Raw genomic sequence first — 20,904 nt, forward strand, 5'->3', positions numbered from 1 at the left:
TCATCATTAAGAAACAAAATAATATACACGTGTGGTGACTGTATAAACCAGAAACAGTTCCTTTTCATCATAGAGGAAGACAGTGAGCATGCCTCTAAGAATTCCCTCAGTTATTTGAATCATAGGAAAATGATGTAATCGTTGACTTCTTACAAGTTTGCTTCCATTGTTTTAGCACACTTGAGTCACTGTAGAAGTAAGTAGTGTAGAACGGGATTTCCAAAGTTCCTTGTCTTATTATTTAATTTCCCAAACTGACAACTGCTGTATAAGACCAGATGGAGTCAGGAGAGTGTTCACCGATGCAATGTGGAGCTGCCAAATACCTCATCAGATAAAGGTGCTGTGACCTCTGACCTCCACACTAGAGCTTTGAGACATGTGTGAACATATGCACTAAATTAATATAATTTTTTAATGTTAGGCTAGAGAGTTAGCACTCATGTATATACACACAAAGACATCTAAAAAAAAGTGTTTTGATTGTGAGAATATATGTAAATGCTTTCAGTCATTTTTCAAGTTTTACCTCTAGGCATGGTTGTATACATTCCTATATTACCTGTGCTCTAGAGGCAGAGGCCTCTGAGTTCAGAGCCAGCCAGGGATACATGGTGAGACCCTGTCTGAAATCATAAAGTTTTAACTATGCTGAGGTTTTTTTCCCTAAAAACTAATATTCTCAAAAACTACAAATTCAAATGCTTCATAGATAAGAGCTTTTAGAATATAAATTTGTACCTGTCATTTAGCTGTGTTATCATTAAACAAAAATATTTGGGTTCCATGATTGGTTTTGCAGATAGTTAGGTATATATCATGCATATAGTAAAATCTCAGTTCTGTGGTGCTCCTGTGATTTTTTGGGGGGGAGGGGGTGTAAGCCTAGCACAGACCTTTTTTCTTCTCGAGCTCCTTGAGTTCCTGGTCTATATTCGGTCTTAGCAACAAATTGCGTTCTCTATGTCCTGCTAACCAGCACTATATTAGCCTTTCATTGGTTCCTATTTACTGATTTAAAAATCGTTTCCCTTTGCCATAGTCTGCCATAATGTGTTAGACCATGTAAGCAAAGTGATGATTATCATACTCACCCGTCTGTTACCTTCCAGCATATAAACACAGCTCCGCCAGTGATGTTGCAGTGCTGTGTTAGATTCTCTAGTGCATACAGTGTCTTGATGTGTCCCTCTATGGATCCCCAAAAGCATTAGAAGCATTGCAGAATTTATACGAGCCATGAAAAGAGAAGCCTCAAGTCAGGATTGTTAGTAAAAACACAACCCACGTGTGGAATGCTGTCTGAGAAGTCCAGTGATGTTTATAATGTCATTAAAGTTTTCTTACTTCATTAGAGAAAAATACAAAAGCATAGGTATAGAGAGAGTGTAGTACTCTTGAATAAAACAAGGCTAAGTTACTTTATCTTAGCAATTTTCTGTCTATGGAAGTGTTCTGATGTTCCCACATCTAGTGTAACAAACCAGACAAAATTTTGTATTTTCACTCTCCTGCCTTAATATTGGCTCTGAATTTGGAGCACCTTAAAAAGAAAAGAAAAAGACAAGTGGAGTGATTGAAAGAACAGAATGGCAAGCACCCTTCCTTCCTGCCAGCACCCCTGCCCTCCCTTATTTTCTGTTATTAATCCCAATCCTTTACCCAAACCACAGAGTGTTGCCATCGGTGATCTGACTGCTGGCAGACCAGCCCGACACCTCTAAAAATAACCTGTGCTTATGCATCAGGAAAGATCCTCAGCGGCATTGTTTATGATGCCCTTGTGGGTTTCTCTGCAAATTTTCGATAATCTTTTTTTTTTTTAACATCTTTAATCTTTAAGATGAACTGGGCATTTTTTAGTGAGAAGCAGCCGCTTAGGAGAACACTGGAGAGGAGATAAAAGCTGGAGGTAGGCAGGGAGGTAGGCAGGGAGAGCACAAGGCAGGAGAGTGGGTCTCTCTACATAGGTGATGGAAAATTGCATAGTGCCCGATTTAAATGACAGACCTGCTAAGAATTTAAAATGACAATCCTTGGTGAGGAGTTTTGTGAGGCCTTTTATTATTCTGGAAAAACAGCTCAGACTGCAGTGTGCTGTTAAGTCTTCCTTTTCTTGGGCTGAACTGATTAAAGGTTTACATTGTTAGAATCTAAATAAAAACAAGGTACTTAAAAGCAGGCTTCATTATAAAGCCTTTTAAAAACTATCATAAATTGATGGGAGTTAAATAAAATGAAGAAAATACCTCCAAAACTTAAATTTAGTTATTCTCCATATTTTCATTGTCTCCACAACAGAAATATGTGCCAATTTTTTAAAGGAATTCAAACCATTGAGTCATTTAGTCAGGATGACTCCAAGCAAAGATTTTCCTTCTCTTGCAGGTGTGTAAGGCGTAATGCTTTCTCCACATGGGAAACAAAGTGATCTTACTCTCATTCCCTTCTTGCCCCAGCCTCTGACTACCCAGAACATCTGAGCATCACAGCCTTTCTCTGGCCATGGAGACGCAATCACCTTGTAACACTCAACGACAAAGTATAAAATTGCACGGTCCAATGGTCACACTTGGCTGTTCAAGTTAAGATTATTTAACATTACCTAAAATTTAAAATTCAAGACTAAGAGTATCTGTGGCTCCGTAGTACCAACCACCCTGAACGCTAAGGCAGGAGGATGGCTTGAACCCATGGGTTTGAGAACAGGGTAAAGCACAGTGAAACTGTGAGACAGTGAAACTGTCTTTAAAAATAAAACAAAGTGCACTCTCACACTGTCTGCCCTATACACATATCTCATACCCCATAGCCTATGGGCATGATGACTGCTTTATTAGACTGTGCAGATAGCAAACATATACATCATCTCAAAAAGTTCTGTTGATCAGCAGTGAGGAGAAAATCTACATGGCATAATCAGGAAGTAATGGTTCCCCGGCATCTCTCTCAGGTAGTACTTAGGTTCTTGTGTTCTGCACAAAGTTTAGAATTGAACTGTCATAGTCTCTGAAAATAAGACCTGAGTCAGATCCTGCTGGCGAAAGGAGTGCTTTGGTGCTTTCCAGGAGGACTGGGTCCCAAAGGAGGATAATTTTTAAAATGGACTAGGAGAAACAGATCAGATAGTTTTCTATCTGAAAACTGTTCCCCAGAAAAAAAGAAGGAAAGAACCAGTTCTGCAAGCTGTCCTTGGAGCCACCGTACATGTGATGTAGAAGACATGTGTTCCCATCCCCCACAATAGTAAATTTTTTAAAGAAGGAAAAGAAAGTTAAAACCTGACAAATAGAGCTATCTAGCAATGACAGAAGAAGGGGGTTGGGGGGGAGCCAGTTAATCAGCCAGCCAAGAAGACACACTTCAAACAGGAAACAAAAGGACAAAGGCCACCAGACAAGAAAGAACACGGTGGTAACACAATGTACTGTGTACTCCACAAAGCCAGCATCTCTGGGTTGAGTCAAGTGAGGAAAACGGCCTAAGACTTGAGTGGCGATGGGCAGGTCACGGAGGATGCATAGCTGAGTGAGCAGGGTGTGGGAAAGCCACAGCTGGGACAGACTGGGACAGGGTTCAAACCCTTGGATCGCCTGCCTGATGAAAAGGAAATGAAAACAAGAGAGTGGAAGGAAGAAAATGCCTTCTTTTTAAAAAGAAATCGTTCACTCTTTCATTGGGTGGCAGTACCACAGTGCAGGTATGAAGGTCAGAGGGCAACTTGTGGAAATCAGTCCTCTCTTTTACCTTTTAGGTTCCAGGGATCAAGCCCTGGTCATCACACTTGGCAGCAAGCATCTTTACCCACAAAACATTTCCCTGGCCCAAGAAAGTATAGTCTTTAAAATAGCAGAAGATAATACTACACTAAACCAGAGTTGATAAAAGCACAATTTTACATGTTACAAAATGCTGCGGTTTATAAATCTTTCCAGTGTGTCACCGGTACATTTAATACTTCCAGAAACCTTGAGAGGAAGATAGTCAGGTCAACAGGTGAAACCTAGGCTGTGTGGCCTGTCCGAGACCGCACAGCTCACAGATACTGTCTGGATAAGTGGAGCTCAACTCTCCAAGTCTGGTGCTCTTCCTTACAGACCTCCTGCTTTCCTCCACCATGATCTAGGACACTAGAAGAAGAGGTTGGGCTTCACAATGGTCTTGACAATGACAAGTACCTAAATACCTAAACATTGTAATTTGTGCTATAAAACAACTAGGAAAAATCACCTCTAAATAAAGATATAAAGATCAGGACAAATGTAAATGTGCAGAAGAGATAACCGGAGAAGAACAATCTATACTTTTGTGATAATAACAAAAAGTATATCGCAGAGTTCACAGAGTAGTGAAGTCTGTGGGTAGCCTGGAAGTAGTGGTGCCAAACAGTGAGATTCATTCCTATGGGCAGACTAGGGATGGGCAATCCTGGCTCCAATGCTTCTGTTTATAACCTTAATCTGCATATTCAATGTCTGCGAGTCAGTCTCTTCATCTGCAAGACGAGATGTACTAAGAGACCTACTGCCTGGGGTGGGAAAGACCTAGTGAATATTTTCAAGTAAGTTAGAGGAAATTGTAGTGTCTTCTATATAGAGAAATTAAAATTAGGGACCCCTTTAGAGCCCTGTAATGGTTTATGGCTCAACTCTGAAGTTCATCTCTTGCCCTCACCCCCTGGGAATCTTTTTCGTCCTTATTAGATAGTATAGTTGAGTTTTAAGTACTCAGTAATTTTTAGTCCCTTTCTAGAGATTAGAGGAACATCTTACAGAATTGAAAGTTTTAGGGAGAATTAAAATGAGAATCTTTAAGAGGAACAAAATTGGGTTTGTATTAGCCTACAGTAATTACATTGAGCTCTTTCATCTCCATCTTCCTTCTTTGGTTTTGTTTATTTTTATTTTATACGTATGGTGCTTTGCCCCTGTGTATCTTTGTACACCACATGTATGCTACCACACGTAGAGTCCAGAGGGCTTTGGATCCCCTAGGACTGGAGCTACAGGCGGTTGTGAGCAACCCCATTCTGCTGCTGGGAATCGAACCTGAGTCCTCTGCAAGACCAGCTAGTTGTCCCCACCCCCTGAGCCAACTCTTTTCAGCTCTGCCTTCTTTCTTTTTTGAAGCAAAATCTCATTCCCCAAAGCCCAGGCTAGCCTTAAAGTCACTATGGAGCCTGTGACCTAGAACTCATGTTGGTCCTCCATGCTTGCCCTCCCATATCCTGAGATTATAGGAGTGATCATGGAACAGGAACTGTTTTTTAAGTTAAGGTCTTGCTATGTGGCCCTGATTGTCCTCAAACTCAGGATCCTGTGCTTTATTTTTCCCTAATGCTAGAATTACAGACATGTCTGCCATGTCTAGCTTCACCTTTTTACAGTAAAGTGACTTTAGTTTTAGAAAAATTACAAGAACATAGTGGAATTCCCATTTCTATTTTACCTACCTTCCGCTACTATTAGCATCTTAAATAAGTTACACCCCCAGAAGTTTAATACCAAAATCAGAAAATTAACATACATCCAATGTAAAGTGTAAACAGGATATATTCCAGTCTCACTGTGATTCCTCTTGCTTTATTTTGTGTGAGAGTATTCACATGCATATGGAGGTCAGAGAACAACTTTTAGAAGACCTTTCTTCGCTTCCACGCATGTGTGTTCTGAGGATTGAACTCGTTAGTCTTGGCTGCAAGTGCCCTTACTCGTTGAGTGCTCTCTCCTGCACAGAGTCTAACATAGGATCTCCCATATTACATCTGTGTCGTGCGTTGTTAGCAGCTTCCAGTCCCTGGCAGATTTTTGGTCTCCATTGTCTGTGGCCTTGATACTTAGGAAGTATGGTTCCTACTTTAGAAAATGGTTATTCATTTTGTAGAATGGCCTTCTCTATTTAGTATGTCTGGTGTTCTTGTGAGTGGACTGCAGTTGTACATTTTGAACAAGAAAACCACAGAGTGCCCTTCTTGAGAGCATCATATCAGGGAGGTTAAATGATGTCACAAAGTCTGGTGATTACTGGTGATGTTACCCTTGATCCCTGGGCTAAGGTGTTATCTATCGATTGGTTTATCCTTTCTATTGGAGTGGATAGTTTGGAGGAGATTCTTTGGCATTATACAAATATCTTCTTTTGTTCAGAAATTTTAATATCAGTTGATTATTAAAGTAATATGTATCAATTTTCTCCACATTACAATTATTGATTGTTCCATTTACAATAATGATCATAGGGGAGATTTGGTCCTAGGGGTTGAGCAAAGGACTTCACACATGACAAACATGCCCTCCACCACTGAGTTACACCACTAACCCCAATATCTTTTAATTGAGTATTTTCTTAATTTTGTCAGTAAATGTAGCCTTAGGAGCATTTACTAACTTGTTCGGGGTCATACCAGTAAGTCTAGGTTTGCTGTGTTGTAAAGCTCTTCCGAGTGAGGGAGAAGGACGGAAGGAGATGAAGAGGGAGATACTGTGGACTTAAAATCTACAGTGTTGTAAAGATAAAAATTGAGGTTTTGAGAAAAGATTTACACTACATGAAGTCATCTCTTATAAGCAGTTGATCTTGACTACACACTGAGATATTTGGATTAGGTATATCCTCACAGGCATCCTAGGGCGAGCAATGAAAAGATTTGGCATAAACTGTGTCTGTGGACACATCCAGAAAAGAGGTTGGGTAAATCTAGAAAAGTTTCTGGTTTGTATGTGAAAAATTTATATCAGTCTTAAATTACCACTTTTACAAGATTAAATTTAAGACAAGTTTCTTTTATTAGATTACCAAACTCTGACAGTAAGCTGTGTCTTTCCAAAGAAATGGTAAAAAGAAATTATGGGATCTTAGCATTACTTTATTCTTTACACCATTATGAAAACTTCACAATTTTTTTTTTAACTTGTGTCCAGTGGTGTGTACCTGGAGTCTCTCTTGTCTTCTCTGGAAGCTGAAACAAAGATGACAATTAAAATTGAGGTGGTTGAGACCTGCTTTGGCAGCATTTCAAGAACTGCAATTCTTAAACTGAAAACCGAGGCAAGGCGAATCAGTGACCACTTCCTGCCAGGCCTGACCACCTGAGCTCGATGCCCAGAATCCACTAGTTGTTCTCTGACTTCCCTGTGCACGCCACAGGAAATATATTCACATATGTACACAGATAAAATTCATTTCAATTTGTATGTATATGAGTGTTCTACCTGCATGTATAACTGCATACCCGAAGAGAACATCAGATCCCATCACAGATGGGGTTGTGAGCCACTATGTGGTGGCTGGGAACTGAACTCAGGACCTCCAAAAGAGCACCCAGTGCTCTTAACTACTGAACCATCTCTCCAGCCCCCCCCAAAAAATAAATTTAAAAATATTTTTAAATTTTAAAAAAAATATATATATATACTGCATAAGACTACGCTCTCAAGATAGTAAACCTCTGCCTTTTATTAAATATGAGCTATATGTGATCATACACATCTTTTAGTAGTAAAATATATTTGTACTAAAACTGTTATTAATAGCCTATCTCCAATTTTATTTATTTATTTATTTATTTACACTCCAGGTTTAATTCCCCTGCCCTGCCCCATCCACCCTCCAACTGTTCCATAGCCCATACTTCCACCCCTGTCTCCAAAAAGATGTCCCCCAACCTAGGGCCTCCAGTCTCTTGAGGGTTAAGTGCATCTTCTCTGACTGAACCCAGACCCAGCAGTCCTCTGCTGTGTCCAGTGTCTGAGAGATCTCGGTTAATTGAGACTGCTGGTCCTCCTACCTCCCAAGGTTGCCTGATCCCATTCTTCCTGCTGGCCCTCAGATCTTCAGTCCTTTTCCCTCACCCAATACCAGATCAGACTCCCCTCTGGGTCCCCCTCTCCAACCCCCATCACTTTCCCTCCCAGGTCCCTCCTTCCCCCTTGTGATTGCTTTCTTCTCCCTCCCAAGTGGGACTGAGGCATCCTCACTTGGGCCCTTCAGCTTATTGATCTTTTTTGAGTTCTGTGGACTATATCTTGGGTATTCTGTACTTTTTTTTTTTTTTTTTTTACTAATATCCACTTACTAACTTATTAGTGAGTACATACCATGCATGTCCATTTGGGTCTACTGCTGAACTATTAAGAACGAGGACATCCCGAGTTCTGCAGGCAAATGGATGGAACTAGAAAATATCCTGAGTGAGGTAACTCAGATCCAAATTTTTAATGAATTCATTGATTTATTTATGTCTTCATTCATTCATTATTCTGCCTTTGTTTTTGGCTGAGAATGAGAATGAGAAGAAAAGCTTTATTATAGTACAAGGTCCGATGGGTGGGAAAGTAGAGATGAATCAGACAGCCACTGCTTTGACTAATTAGCATCATGTGCTCATTCTGTTAGCCATGAAGGTGCCAAGGGTACCTCCTCTGCATCACAGTTTCCCAGTGCCACCCATTAATACCATCAGTATTTATTTCCTTATCAAAGATCAGACTTATTCTCTAAGATAAGCACAGAAAAGTGAACTAGTCCAGGCTGGTTTAACACTCACCATCCTCCTGCCTTCACTTCTAACCCATGTGCTAAGATCACAGGCATGTACCAGTGTACCTGGCTATCATACTTCCTTAAATATCAAAGTTTTTGTGTTCTCCATAATGGTTGACTCTTGCTTTGTCGACCTAAGTTTTTCTCTTTGTATGTGATTTTTTTTCCTGCCTCTGTGTGTGTGTGTGTGTGTGTGTGTGTGTGTGTGTGTGTGTGTGTGTCCCTCGTTTATTTCTCTGGTCTCTGTCTCTTTCTCTATAAACATGTGAAACTTTGCACAGTGATAAAGCAGACTGCCGAAAAAGCCCAGTCAGTGGAGAGCATTAGAAGTACATGGAATGAAGTCCTGGGTTTTCTCTCAAACACCTGAAAAGATGTTCACAGATGTAGCTCAGTCGGTAGAGAGCACACTTAGAATGTGTGAGGCCCTGGGCTCCATCCCAGCACCACATACACTAGACAGAGTAGTACCTGCACCCCAGCTGTCACCTGTAACCCCAGAGCGTGAGAGGTGGGGCAGGCAGGTGGGAGTTCCCTACCTCCCTCGCTCTCCCTCTCCCTGTCTCTCATAGTCCAAGCTGGCCTTGAGTTTGCTCTTATAGTACTCCTCATATCCAGAGTGCTAGAATTCCAGGTGTGGGGCTCTACAGCGGGCTCTGTAATTTGTCTTTCAAGTTAAAATGTTCGTCATATAAAGCAGTGGTTCTCCATTGGACTGAGCACAAGGCCCCTAATGGAGGAGCTAGAGAAAACCTGAAGGAACCGAAGGACCTTGCAGCCCCACTGAAGGAACAACAATATGAACCAACTGGTACCCCCCCCCCCAAAGCTCCCAGGAATTAAACCACCAACCAAAGAGTACACATGGAGGGACCTATGGCTCCAGCTACATGTGTAGCAGAGGATGGCCTTGTTGGACATCAAAGGGAGGAGAGGCCCTTGGTCCTAAAAAGGCTCAATGCCCCAGTATAGGGGAATGCCAGGACAGGGAAGTAGGTGGGTTGGTGAACAGGCGGAGGGAGGGTGGGATAGGGTGTTTTCAGAGGGGAAACCAGGAAAGGGAACATTTGAAATGTAAATGAAGAAAATATCTAATAAAAAAGTGTATTCCTAAAAAAGAAAAGAAAAAAGGCAGTGGTTCTCAACCTTCCTAATGATACGACTCTACTGTAACTCCTCATATTGTGGTGACCTTCCCAACTATAAAATCATTTTGTTGTTACTTCATAACTAATTTTGCTACTGTTAGGAATTATGATATAATTATTTGATATGATGGATATCTGATATATGACCCCTGTGAAAGAGTCATTTGACCCCCCCAAGAGGGTAGCAACCCACAAATTAAGAACCACTGATATAAAACTTCATGGTCTGGGTGATATGGAAAACAGGATCAGATCTGGACATGGTGGCACATATCTTTAATCCCAGCACTTTGGAGGCAGAGACAGGTGGATCTCTGTGAGTTGGAGGACAGCTGGAACTATATGGAGAAACACTGTTATGAGTAGGCAGGGGGAGAGGAAGAGAGAGAATATCAAGGAAATAGTACCAAGGTTTTGAGAAAACTTGTCATTTTTTAAATCTATTTCCTTCCCTTTTCTTGTTCTTTTGGTTAGTTGGTTGGTTGGCTGGTTGGTTGGTTGATTGGTCAGTCGGTCATCAGTCGGTCTGGTCTGGTCTGGTTGGTTTCTGTTATCCTAGCCAACCTGGATAGCTGTTCTGTAGACCTGAGCTTTGCTCACTGTCTAGAGGAGGATGGTTTTTGACCACATCAGTCCTCCCACCTCTTCCTTCCCAATGCTAGAATCACAGGCGTGTGCTACTATACAGGCTTAACTATTTTCTTTTTTAAATACAAAAATTACTTTATTCTAATGAACTCATAAAAATAACATGACTAGATTCATGTAGCCTCTCAAAACAGAAACTTGCCCAGTCCCAAACTCTATACATCTCATTAGACTTCTGGGCAGTCATAAGAGCCATTCTGAAGCTGTGAGCATCTCTTAGGGTTTTTATGCACTCAGCTACAGGGCAAAAAAAGAAAACAAACATGGTCTGTTCAAGTTGGGGTACTGGAAAAACTGGATACTCACCTCCAGAAGAAGGAAACTAGGTTTGTATCTTTTTCCTTGAACAAGCATCAGTTCAAAATAGATCAAAGATCTGTGAAAACTGAAACTTCTAGATGAAAATACAAAAAAAAATATGTAGTTTTCAACAAAAGAAACACAATGTCCAATAATTATTTTTAGAGCTATTAAATTCAACATCCTTAGTCCACCTCACCCCAGAATGGCTGTCATCAAGAAATCTGATGACAGGATTAGGGATTTAGCTTACAGGTAGAGCACCTGCCTAGCAAGAGCAGAGCCCTGGGTCAGGTTCTCAAATATGTGTGTGGGGGGGAGGGGAAATAAGAAAGAAATCTGATTATACATGTTGACAATGATGTAGAAAAATAAAATGTTAGTCACTGCTGGTGGTGGGTACAAGTTAGTACATCCGTTATACATATCAATTTGGAAGTTGCTCAAAAGATAAAAAATAAAAATAGAATTTCCATATAACACAACTATTCCACTCCTGGATATGTACTCAGAGAACCCCATACCTTGCCATAGAGATGTTTCCACCTCTATATTTTTGCTGCTTGAATTGCAAGGAAATGCAACCAGGTTTCATGCCTATCACCAGCTTGATAGATAATGAAAATCTGATATATATTTAAAATATTTTTCAGCTCTAAATGAAAATAAAATCATAAACTTTGCAGGAAAAATGGATGGACTTAGAATTATAATGTTAAACAAGTAATGCAATCTAGAAAGAAAACCATGAATATCTTAAAAACCATGAATATCTTAATGTTAAGTGCATGTATATGTAAACAAATGTATATGTGGTTATAGTATATGTGGTTAATATATATGTGGTTATAGCAGACCATTTAAAAGAGAGCACAAAGGAGTGTTATTAGGTGGTGAAAGACAATGAAGTCTAGATTACTGACACTAAATCATGAAGAAGAATGTAAAGTTCATGGTTTTTCATCATTTTTTTCTTCTACTATCATGTTTTTTAAATGCCCTTTCCTATGGAAAATTAAGTCTTTACAGAATAAAGGTTAGCAATTCTTTTTCTCTGCCAGATCTTTGAAAAATTGGCATTATCTTAATTTTATTATTTCCAAGTCAGCATAATCATATTCTGTAAACATCTAAAATAAGTAAAAAAAAAAAAATTTAGAAAAAGTAAAGCTCTCTTCCTTTGGGCAGAAGGGTACACCGTTATAATTCCAGCCTGTGGAGGTAGATACAGGAGAATCACAAACTCCAGGCCAGCATAGACTACACAGGGAAATTCCATCTTAACAACAGACGAGGAATTCTTCTTTAAAACACTATTCTAATTTGAAACTTGACTCTGTTTATTGGTGGGGGCTAGTACTGGCACTTTGTACTTGCCAGGCAGTCATCGTACCAACGGACAAGGTCTCCACCCAGAAACGCTCTCCTCAGGAGCAGGAGATTTAAGGTAGTTTGGGTTTGCTTTTGTACTGGGAACTGAGCCTAGGTCCTTTCATAAGAATGAATGTTTAAAATGTTTAAAAGTATATCCTGATTATATGCTGTTTCAGTCATCACCTTTCAGAGATACCATGTTAACATGTTTATAAGTTAAATTATAAAGTACCTGAGGTTTGCTTTTAAATAAAGTGAATGGCAGGTGTTGAAGGAGGAGATGAAATTGGACCCTGCATTAATGTGAAGTCTGGGCAGACTGATCCCCAGAAGCTCTTGGGGATAAATAAATAAAGCTGTCCTCTTTATTTTTGTATGGTTAAAAAATCTCTTTTTTAATGTGCCGTACTTAATACTAAGGTCCCATCAGAAGCAGAATTGTCAGCATACTGATAAAATTTTCCCTTTCCCTACTGATCATGAATTTTTCCCTCTTATTAATAGACTAAAGACATTAAAGAAATAGCCAAAAAGGCGCAGGCTCTTCCAAAGGTGAACTCGAAGAGACAGAGGACCGTGATCTTCACACAAGGGAGAGATGACACCATCGTGGCTGCAGGTACTGTGGGAGCTATGTGATAAATCCAGGGTTAAAAAGAGAATACAATGTTGTATTTTCCTTTTTTTGTGAACCATCCCCAGTCATGTGCCTTCCACAGTGTGACTTCCAGATTCCTCCCCTCCACCCTTGGGAACATGATTTTTCTTTCAAGGTTATAATTTATGAAAAGTCAACTGATAAAGCTTGCTTACTTTTGAAATTTGGGCAGATTTTCTTAGTCCAGAAATCTCTTTCTTTTCAAAAACAATACCTTTTACTATAAACCCCTTGCATCAGAATAAAATACATTTATTCAATTATGAACAAATCAAAACCAGAACTGTTTCTTCTGAATTTTTTCTGTCACTGTTGATTTGTTTTTGCAATACTAGGAATGTTATTTTTGACAGTCTGTATATTCCTAGTTGTCCTGGAACTCACCTGCCTCTCCTTCATGCCCAGCCTAATTCTAGAAATCTTATTTAGGGCCTTTTGCATGTGCTCTGCAGTTTAGCTCTATTCTTGGCCCCCTTTTATACTTTATTTTATATACCAATATATTTTAAGAGAATGAATACCCCATATTGGCTTTGAATTCCTTGTGTAACCCAAACTAACCTTGACTGACCTTGAATTTGTAATCCCCCTGCCTCAGCTTCCCAAAGAGCTCGGTAGCTAATTATAACCTTGGATTTTCTTTCAAGAAGACAAATCTCAGGTATGTTTTTATACCATGCATAGAAATTCAATGGAAATTTCATCTAGCAGTCAAACATATTATTGGTTAATTGATATTTTCAATATGAGGCTACGTTATCATATATTTTAGCTAGATATGTTTGTTAATTCTTTCTGAATGGTTCATCTTAAATCCAATCAGTTAGTTAATGACTTTTATAAACAGTAATATAATTAAGCCAATGTATTTGTTCAGTAGTCAGCTGAACAATGAATATAACATAAACTTTAAAGATCTGCAAAATTAAAATTAATTTGCATAAAGCATATAGTATAATATTTTTCTTTAAATTTTTGATATAGGTTCTCATTCTGTAGCCCAGGCTCCCCTTGAAATCTCTGTGTACCCAGCCTGGCCTCAAACTGCGAGCAGTTCTCTTGCCTCCACCTTCCATGTGCCAGCTGGGATAGCAAGTGTCCCCCGCCACACCCACTAAAGTGACTTTTTTAACAAAATGAAACTAAATTAACTAATGCAAATAACTAAAGCAAATTTTCAAATACATTCTAGCTATGTTAAGTGACTTTCCCAAAAAGATAAATATCTTTGCTAAGCCTTGAATTGTAGGAGGGATTTAAAATGAGGGGCAGGCAGTCCAGTTAAGGAGACACATGTGAGCAAAGGCACCGGGTATTGTGCAGCCCTTCATGATGTGGTGGGAAAGGGTGTGCTATTAATTTTGTAAGAGAAAAGAAGTAACCCATGAAAGGGCATTGGTGCACGGCACAGACAAGATCACTGTCTTGTTTGTGTGTGGACCAGGTCAGACATAAACCATGCAGGCTTCTTATAAGAAATGGAATCCTGTCTCCGGATTCCTAAGATGCTACTGGGATGCTCTGTGAGGAGACATACTTACATCTATCCCCAGATCTTGTCTCATGCAAGCCTCTTCCTCAGTCTTAATTTGGGTAATTTTCTCCAGACTGAAATTTGGCCTCCCTATCTTATAACTGAATTTTTGTGTGTGTGAACTTACTTTATGCTTTATTAAATCTATTAAACCACTCTTAAGAATGCTTCTAATCAGAAATTTATTTGATGCAAGACATAGCTAATCTTGCCGTTCCTACCATATGGAAATGAACTTAGAGGATGTGGTATATTGCAATGCATGATAAATACAAGATGGATAGAGAATCTGTTCAGTGGTGTCAGCTACAAAAGCAAACATGATAAATGTTAATGCAGTTCTGAGCCCTGGGATAAGCTATTCAGTGCACAAGCGTAGCTGAGTCTCTTTGCTGTGTTGTTATTCATGGCAGCCAAATAAATGTCAATAATAAAAGAGAATTAAAGATTTTCATTTCCCAGAGGCAGTCCTCTAATACAGCTTGATCTTTCATTTCATTTGTAATTCGTTCTCATGTCAGGATGCAATCATTTGCCAGGCTCTGGGTGTCATGTTAAGTCATTTAATAATGATTAAGAACATAAAAATGCTTGGCCTGTGGGGCAATTCACAGAAGAGATGCCAATTTGTTATTGTTTTCCCTTCTTTCCTACTGAATATGGATCAGCTTTTCCCACCTCCTAGCATTAAAATACTAATGGAAGATAGGGAGGGAAAGTGTCCCTTAATTTTACCATAAGTGACATTCCAGAATGGTACAAGGCAGTGCTAACACACTTATTAAAGCACTAATTAGGACTCATTGTGCCTTAAACCTCACACTGTGGAGTATTTTCAAATGATCACACTGTTAAGGCATTTAGCAATAATGTTAACAAAAATCAATTCCCTTGCCATTTTTTTCTAGAGACCCATCTCCTTTTGAGATATGATCTTTATAAACCACTTTTTCTCACAGACTCATAACTGAAAGGCCGATGCTGTCAAATGCAAATAAATCATCTAGTGAATTTTGAGTAAACGTAGACCTTCCTTTTTAAAGTATCTTCCCCATTATAAGAATCTCACTCGGAGCAACATTAGCGTGGGCACCCTCCGGGATGATCATAAGTGTGTGAGGGTGCCTGTGGAAGGACCCTGAGGACAGCTGTGTGTTTGTAGGACGCTTCCCCTCAGGTGGTAGAGCTGTTCTGTCTATTCTCACCTCTCACTTTGAGAATCATTCAGTTAAGTAGTTTGACTCAAGGGCCACGTTTTATGATTCTGTGGAATGGTGGAAGCAGAATAGCCAAACATCATCTTTAATAAGTCAGGTCTTGATAGATAGATGCCTCTTTTTCTTAACTCCATCCAAAAATACCAAGGACTAGGAGCTGGAGAAATGGCTCAATGCTTAAGAGTATATGCTGCTCTTCCAGAGACCCTAGTCCAATTTCTAGCATCCATTTTGGATAGTCGCCTTTAACTCCAGCCCTAAGGAACCCAATGCCCTCTTCTGGCCCTCTGAGTACCTACCTGCATGTGGCACACATCCACACAGATACATAAATTAAAATGATTTTAAAGAAAAACAATGTATCAAGGGGCCTGGAGAGATGGTGCAGCCCTTGAGCCTGGTAAATGATTGCATCCGGACATGAGAATGAATTACAAATGAAATGAAAAATCAAGCTGTATTAGAGTCCTAGCTTTTCTACCAGAGGACTCAGATTCAATTCCCAGCACCAGCAATTCCTAGCTCCAGTTCTAGGGGATCCTATGCCCTCTTCTGGTCTCCTGGGTACCAGGCAAACATGTGGTACACAAACATACACATAAGCAAAACACCCAGATATGTAAAATAATTGTAAAAATGTGACGATAAGAATAACTATCAAGGGGCTGGTGAGATGGCTCAGCAGTTAAGAGCACTGACTGCACTTCCAAAGGTACTGAGTTCAAATTCCAGCAACCACATGGTGGCTCACAACCATCTGTAACAAGACACTCTTCTGGAGTGTCTGAAGACCACTACAGTGTACTTACAGATAATAATAAATAAATCTTAAAAAAAAAAAGTAAAAAAGAATAACTATTAAGAATTCATTGGCGCTTACTGGAAACCTCAGATTATATTGTTTCTACCTTTGAAATACATCTAAGTTATTTTATTACCAGAAAATGGAGGTATTAAAGTTACCTGTCATCTTCCTATGTCCCTAAATCAACTCATTATTTCATCTCTTAGTTTTCATGCTTTCCACAAACACTAAGTGTTCTCTGTCACTGGATAATAAAGAGTGTGTATAAAATGCAGAAAGCACACAAGACAAAATGCAGACTCTGGGGGTTAGAAAGATGGTTGAACAGTAACAAGTACCTGCTGTCAGGCCATTAGATCTGAGTTTGCATCCCACCACTCATCTAACAAGGACATGTCCCATGTTCACCAGTAGCCCAGTTTCAACGCCGTTGGAAACAGAAGGATGACTGGGGCTTACTGCCTTCCATCCTAAAACACAAGCCACAGGCTTGGGGGAAACTCTGTTTGGAAGAACAGATGGATGGGGTAGAGGAAGACACTTAACACCTTCTTCTGGCCTCCACATTTTTTATGCACTCCACTAACACACATAGAAAAGTTCTATATAAAGTCTTCCCTGTAGTGGTTAAGAGAATAATGCTAGCTACCATTCCAGCTACTCCTGCTACAAAGTATTAATGTAAATACCATGGAAAGTCTAGCTGGGTTGCACAGCCTGTCAGGAGAGAGTGATCTCCCAGCAGTGCTTTCACTTCTGAGCACAGAGGTGAGATCTCCACCTTCTCTCTGGAGGCGAACAGTTGGGAGCGCATAGGGCAGACGATCAGTGGAGCAGCTGTGATGGAAGTCTTCTCACCACCATTTTTACCAGGGAGCCAGGCAGCTCTACAGCCTTCTGTGCACAGACCCTGCCAGAAGAGAGTTGGTCTCCCAGGAGTACAGACACAGGCTTACAGACCCACAGGAGGGACAAGCTCCAGCCAGAGACAGCAAGACCAACTAGCACCAGAGAAAACCAGATGGTGAAAGGAAAGCACAAGAACCCTACCAACAGAAACCAAGGCTACTTGGCAACATCAGAATCCAGTTCTCCTACCACAGCAAGTTCCGGATATCCCAGAACACTGGAAAAGCAATAGTTGGATTTAAAATCGTATCTCATGATGCTGATAGAGGGCTTAGAAGGAATTAAATAACTCCCTTAAAGAAATACAGGAGAACATGGGTCAACAGGCAGAAGCCCTTAAAGAAGAAACACAAAAATCCCTTAAAGAATTACAGGAAAACACGATCAAGAGAAGGAACTGAACAAAACCATCTAGGATCTAAAAGTGGAAGTAGAAACAATAAAGAAATCACAAAGTGAGACATCTCTGGAGATAGAAAACCTTCGAAAGAATTTAGGAGTCATTGATGCAAGCATCAACAACAGAATACCAAAGACAGAAGAAAGAACCTCAGGTGCTGGAGATACCATAGAAAATATTGACTCAACAGTCAAAGAAAATGCAAAATGCATAAAGCTGGTAACTCAAAACATCCAGGAACTCCAGGACACAATGAGAAGACCAAACCTAAGGATTATAGGTATAGATGAGAGCGAAGATTTACAACTTAAAGGGCTAGTAAATATCTTCAACAAAATTAAAGAAGAAAACTTCCCTAACCTAAAGAGATGCCCATGAACATACAAGAAGCCTTCAGAACTCTAAACAGACTGTATCAGACCAGAAAGTCCTCCAGGCACACAATAATCAAAACACCAAATGCACCAGTCAAAGCAAGAATATTAAAAGCAGTAAGGGAAAAATGTCAAGTAACTTATAAAGGCAGACCTATCAGAATCACATCAGACTTCTCACCAGAGACGATGAAAGCTGGACATATCTCATACAGACCCTAAGAGAACACAAATGCCAGCCAAGACTACTATATCCAGCAAAACTCTCAATCATCATAGATGGAGAAACCAAGATATTCTGTGATAAAACTAAATTTACACAATATCTTCCCATAAATCCAGCCCTACAAAGGATAATAGATGGTAAATGCCAATACAAGGAGGGAAACTATACCCTAGAAAAAGCAAGAAAGTAATCTTCTTTCAACAAACCCAAAAGAAAATAACCACACAAACATAAAAATAACATCAAAAATAACAGGAAGCAACAATTACTATTCTTTAATATCTCTTAACATCAATGGACTCAAAAAAGAAAAGTCTAGATGGGAAGCTGGTTCTATGGTTAAGAGTCCATGCTGCTCTTGTGGGAGATTCAAGCTTCATTCCCTGTGCACAGGTCAGACAGCTACCTGTCACTTGAGCTCCAAGGGATCCAGCACCTCTGGTCTCCCCACCCCCACCCCCACCCCCACCCCCACCACACGTACTTGCACTCATGTACACACCCACACTGAGATATGCATGCATATACACACTTAGAATAAATACTTTTAGAAAAGAAAATGTCACTTTGCAGCAACCAATTTTAAAGGTTGATCTTGTTGAGATAAGTTAGTAGTAGTAAGAACAATTTAAATGACATCCATTTTGAATGTCTGTATATGGTGTGGGGGATTTTGCCTGCATGTATGTCTATGCACTGCATGGGTGCCTGGTGCCCAAGGAGGCCACCAGAGGGCATTAGATCTCTTAGAACTGGAGTTACAGTCAGTCGTGAGCCACCATAGAGATGCTGTGAATCAAACCCGGGGCCTCTGGAAAAGTGGCTAGCATTCCTAAACCTCTGACCGTCTCTCCAGCCCCACTGGTACCAACTGGTGGCTGGGGTGAGGTAGGGGATAGTACTGCGTGCCTGCCATGGTGTAAGTGTAGAAATAGGAACACAGCTTACAGGAGTTAGCCCTTCCTACCATTTAGGCCCCAGGGGTTGAACTCAGGTCAGCAGATTTGGTAACAAATGCCTTTACCCTGTAAGCTACCTTGCTAGACCCTCCCCTTCATCTGGTGAGATTTTAATAAATAGTCCTTACCTTGTAGACAAGTGAGCTATCCTGCAGAGGTTTGTTAGTAACCAAGAAGTCAAAATATTTTTGGAACAGGGTGTGGTGGCTCATGCCTATCATGCTAGTATTCAGGATGCTGAGGCAAGAATTCTCTTTCAGAGCAGCCTGGGCTACAGGGTGTTTCAAGGTTACCCTGGGCTACAAAGTGAGACCCTGTCTTTAAAAAAGCAAAATAAAACAAAAGTAATCTAGAATATCATGTGGGATAATTTAGGATATCCTGACAAAATTATATGTTTGTGTATTATTTGTATAGTTTATTGATCTCAGTCCTGGAAAAATACAACTTCCCCCGGCTGCCATGTTTCTATCAAACAGGACCCTGCTGCAGTGCAAAAGAACCCATACCGAGCAGGTAGTGTTGGTTTCTGCAAGGGTCTGTTAAGGCAGATTAGCGCAATACAGACTGCATATGTTAAAACTTACATATACTTCCCTTTAAAATGTAACAAATACCACAGTGCTTGTTGAATATGCAGTTTTTATCATTAACTCCTGCTCATGTAACTTCAACCACACAAAGAAACACAGCCCATGACTGTAAGAGGAGGATCGTGAATTAGTTAGATGATAGCATCACTTAGGAGGACCCTCTCCAAAGGAGGGAGAGGGGGGAAGGAGAAAGACTACCACTGCCCTTCAGAAACCCTTCACATGCCCCCCACCAAGCCTGCCTCACGCCTAGAAACCATTGTCTTACCTTCCTTTGGTAGCTGTTAGGTCTGGTTTTGAAATGGAATCACTAGCATGCAGAATTTTTATATGGTGCTGATTCTATCCTTATTTGCACACTTCTGTCTTTCTAACAATAAAGACTACCCCAGGAGTGTGATGTCTTTTCCCTGTTGTCTGTTGATTCCTGGATCTTTTCCCATCATCAGACCATTGCTTTCTCGGCCTTTGGAGCGGAACTTGGCCACGGATGCACTGTGATAAGCTGTGTGTGTGTGAGAGAGGTGTGTTCCAGCATTTGCCCTTCCCTCATTTGTAACTTTCTGTCCTGCCTTGGATTCTAAAATGCGTCGCTTGCTTGTCCCATCCTAAAGTCGTGCTTCATTGTTTACCCATCCCTTGTGAGAGCCTGTTTTACTTACGGTAAGCGTCCGTCATCTGGAGTCACTTGAGCTGCTTCTCCCTTCCAGCCACATTCACAGGGTCACAGTTTTCATTTGCACGACAGGTGCTGCCTTTGGCTGGCATGTATATTCTACTTTGGTTTCCTTTTGTATCCTGGTTAATTTTTTTTTCAATAAATAAAATTCACCCTTTGTAATGTCTAATTCTACAGGGAGTGGAAGATTTTGATCTTTCAGTTCCAAATTTTCAAAGGATTGTACCAATCTCTACTCTCACCAGTATATGACACTCTAATGGTTCTAGTGTTCTGCCAGCATTTGTGTATCTTTTTAATCTTAGCCATTCTAGTGAGGACATGATTGTATCTCAATATAATTTGGCTGGAATTTTCCTGGTATATAATAAGTGTACCTATTGGCACTTGTAGGATATTTCTTTTGTAGTCTCTCTTCCATACTAGGTTGTCCTTTTAACTTATAATTCTTTTTTTGGACCTTGCATTTTGTATCATTTATGTTTGACAAGATCTTATTATGTAGCCCAGACTGGCCTCAAACTTGTAATCCTCCTGCT

At 40.2% G+C, this 20,904-nt stretch overlaps 1 protein-coding gene across 2 annotated transcripts in view; it reads left to right on the forward strand.

The window, feature by feature from the left end:
• The window catches only part of Adk (adenosine kinase), a 400,912-nt gene that overhangs the window by 322,089 nt on the left and 57,919 nt on the right, over positions 1-20,904 (forward strand). For both annotated transcript variants that reach the window (XM_052189863.1, XM_052189864.1), the window contains exon 9: positions 12,516-12,630. In XM_052189863.1, coding sequence (XP_052045823.1) covers positions 12,516-12,630 — 115 coding nt within the window. The remainder of the gene's footprint in view (positions 1-12,515; positions 12,631-20,904) is intronic.

Source organism: Apodemus sylvaticus, chromosome 8 (genome assembly GCF_947179515.1).
Source record: "Apodemus sylvaticus chromosome 8, mApoSyl1.1, whole genome shotgun sequence".
Taxonomy (NCBI): Eukaryota; Metazoa; Chordata; class Mammalia; order Rodentia; family Muridae; genus Apodemus; species Apodemus sylvaticus.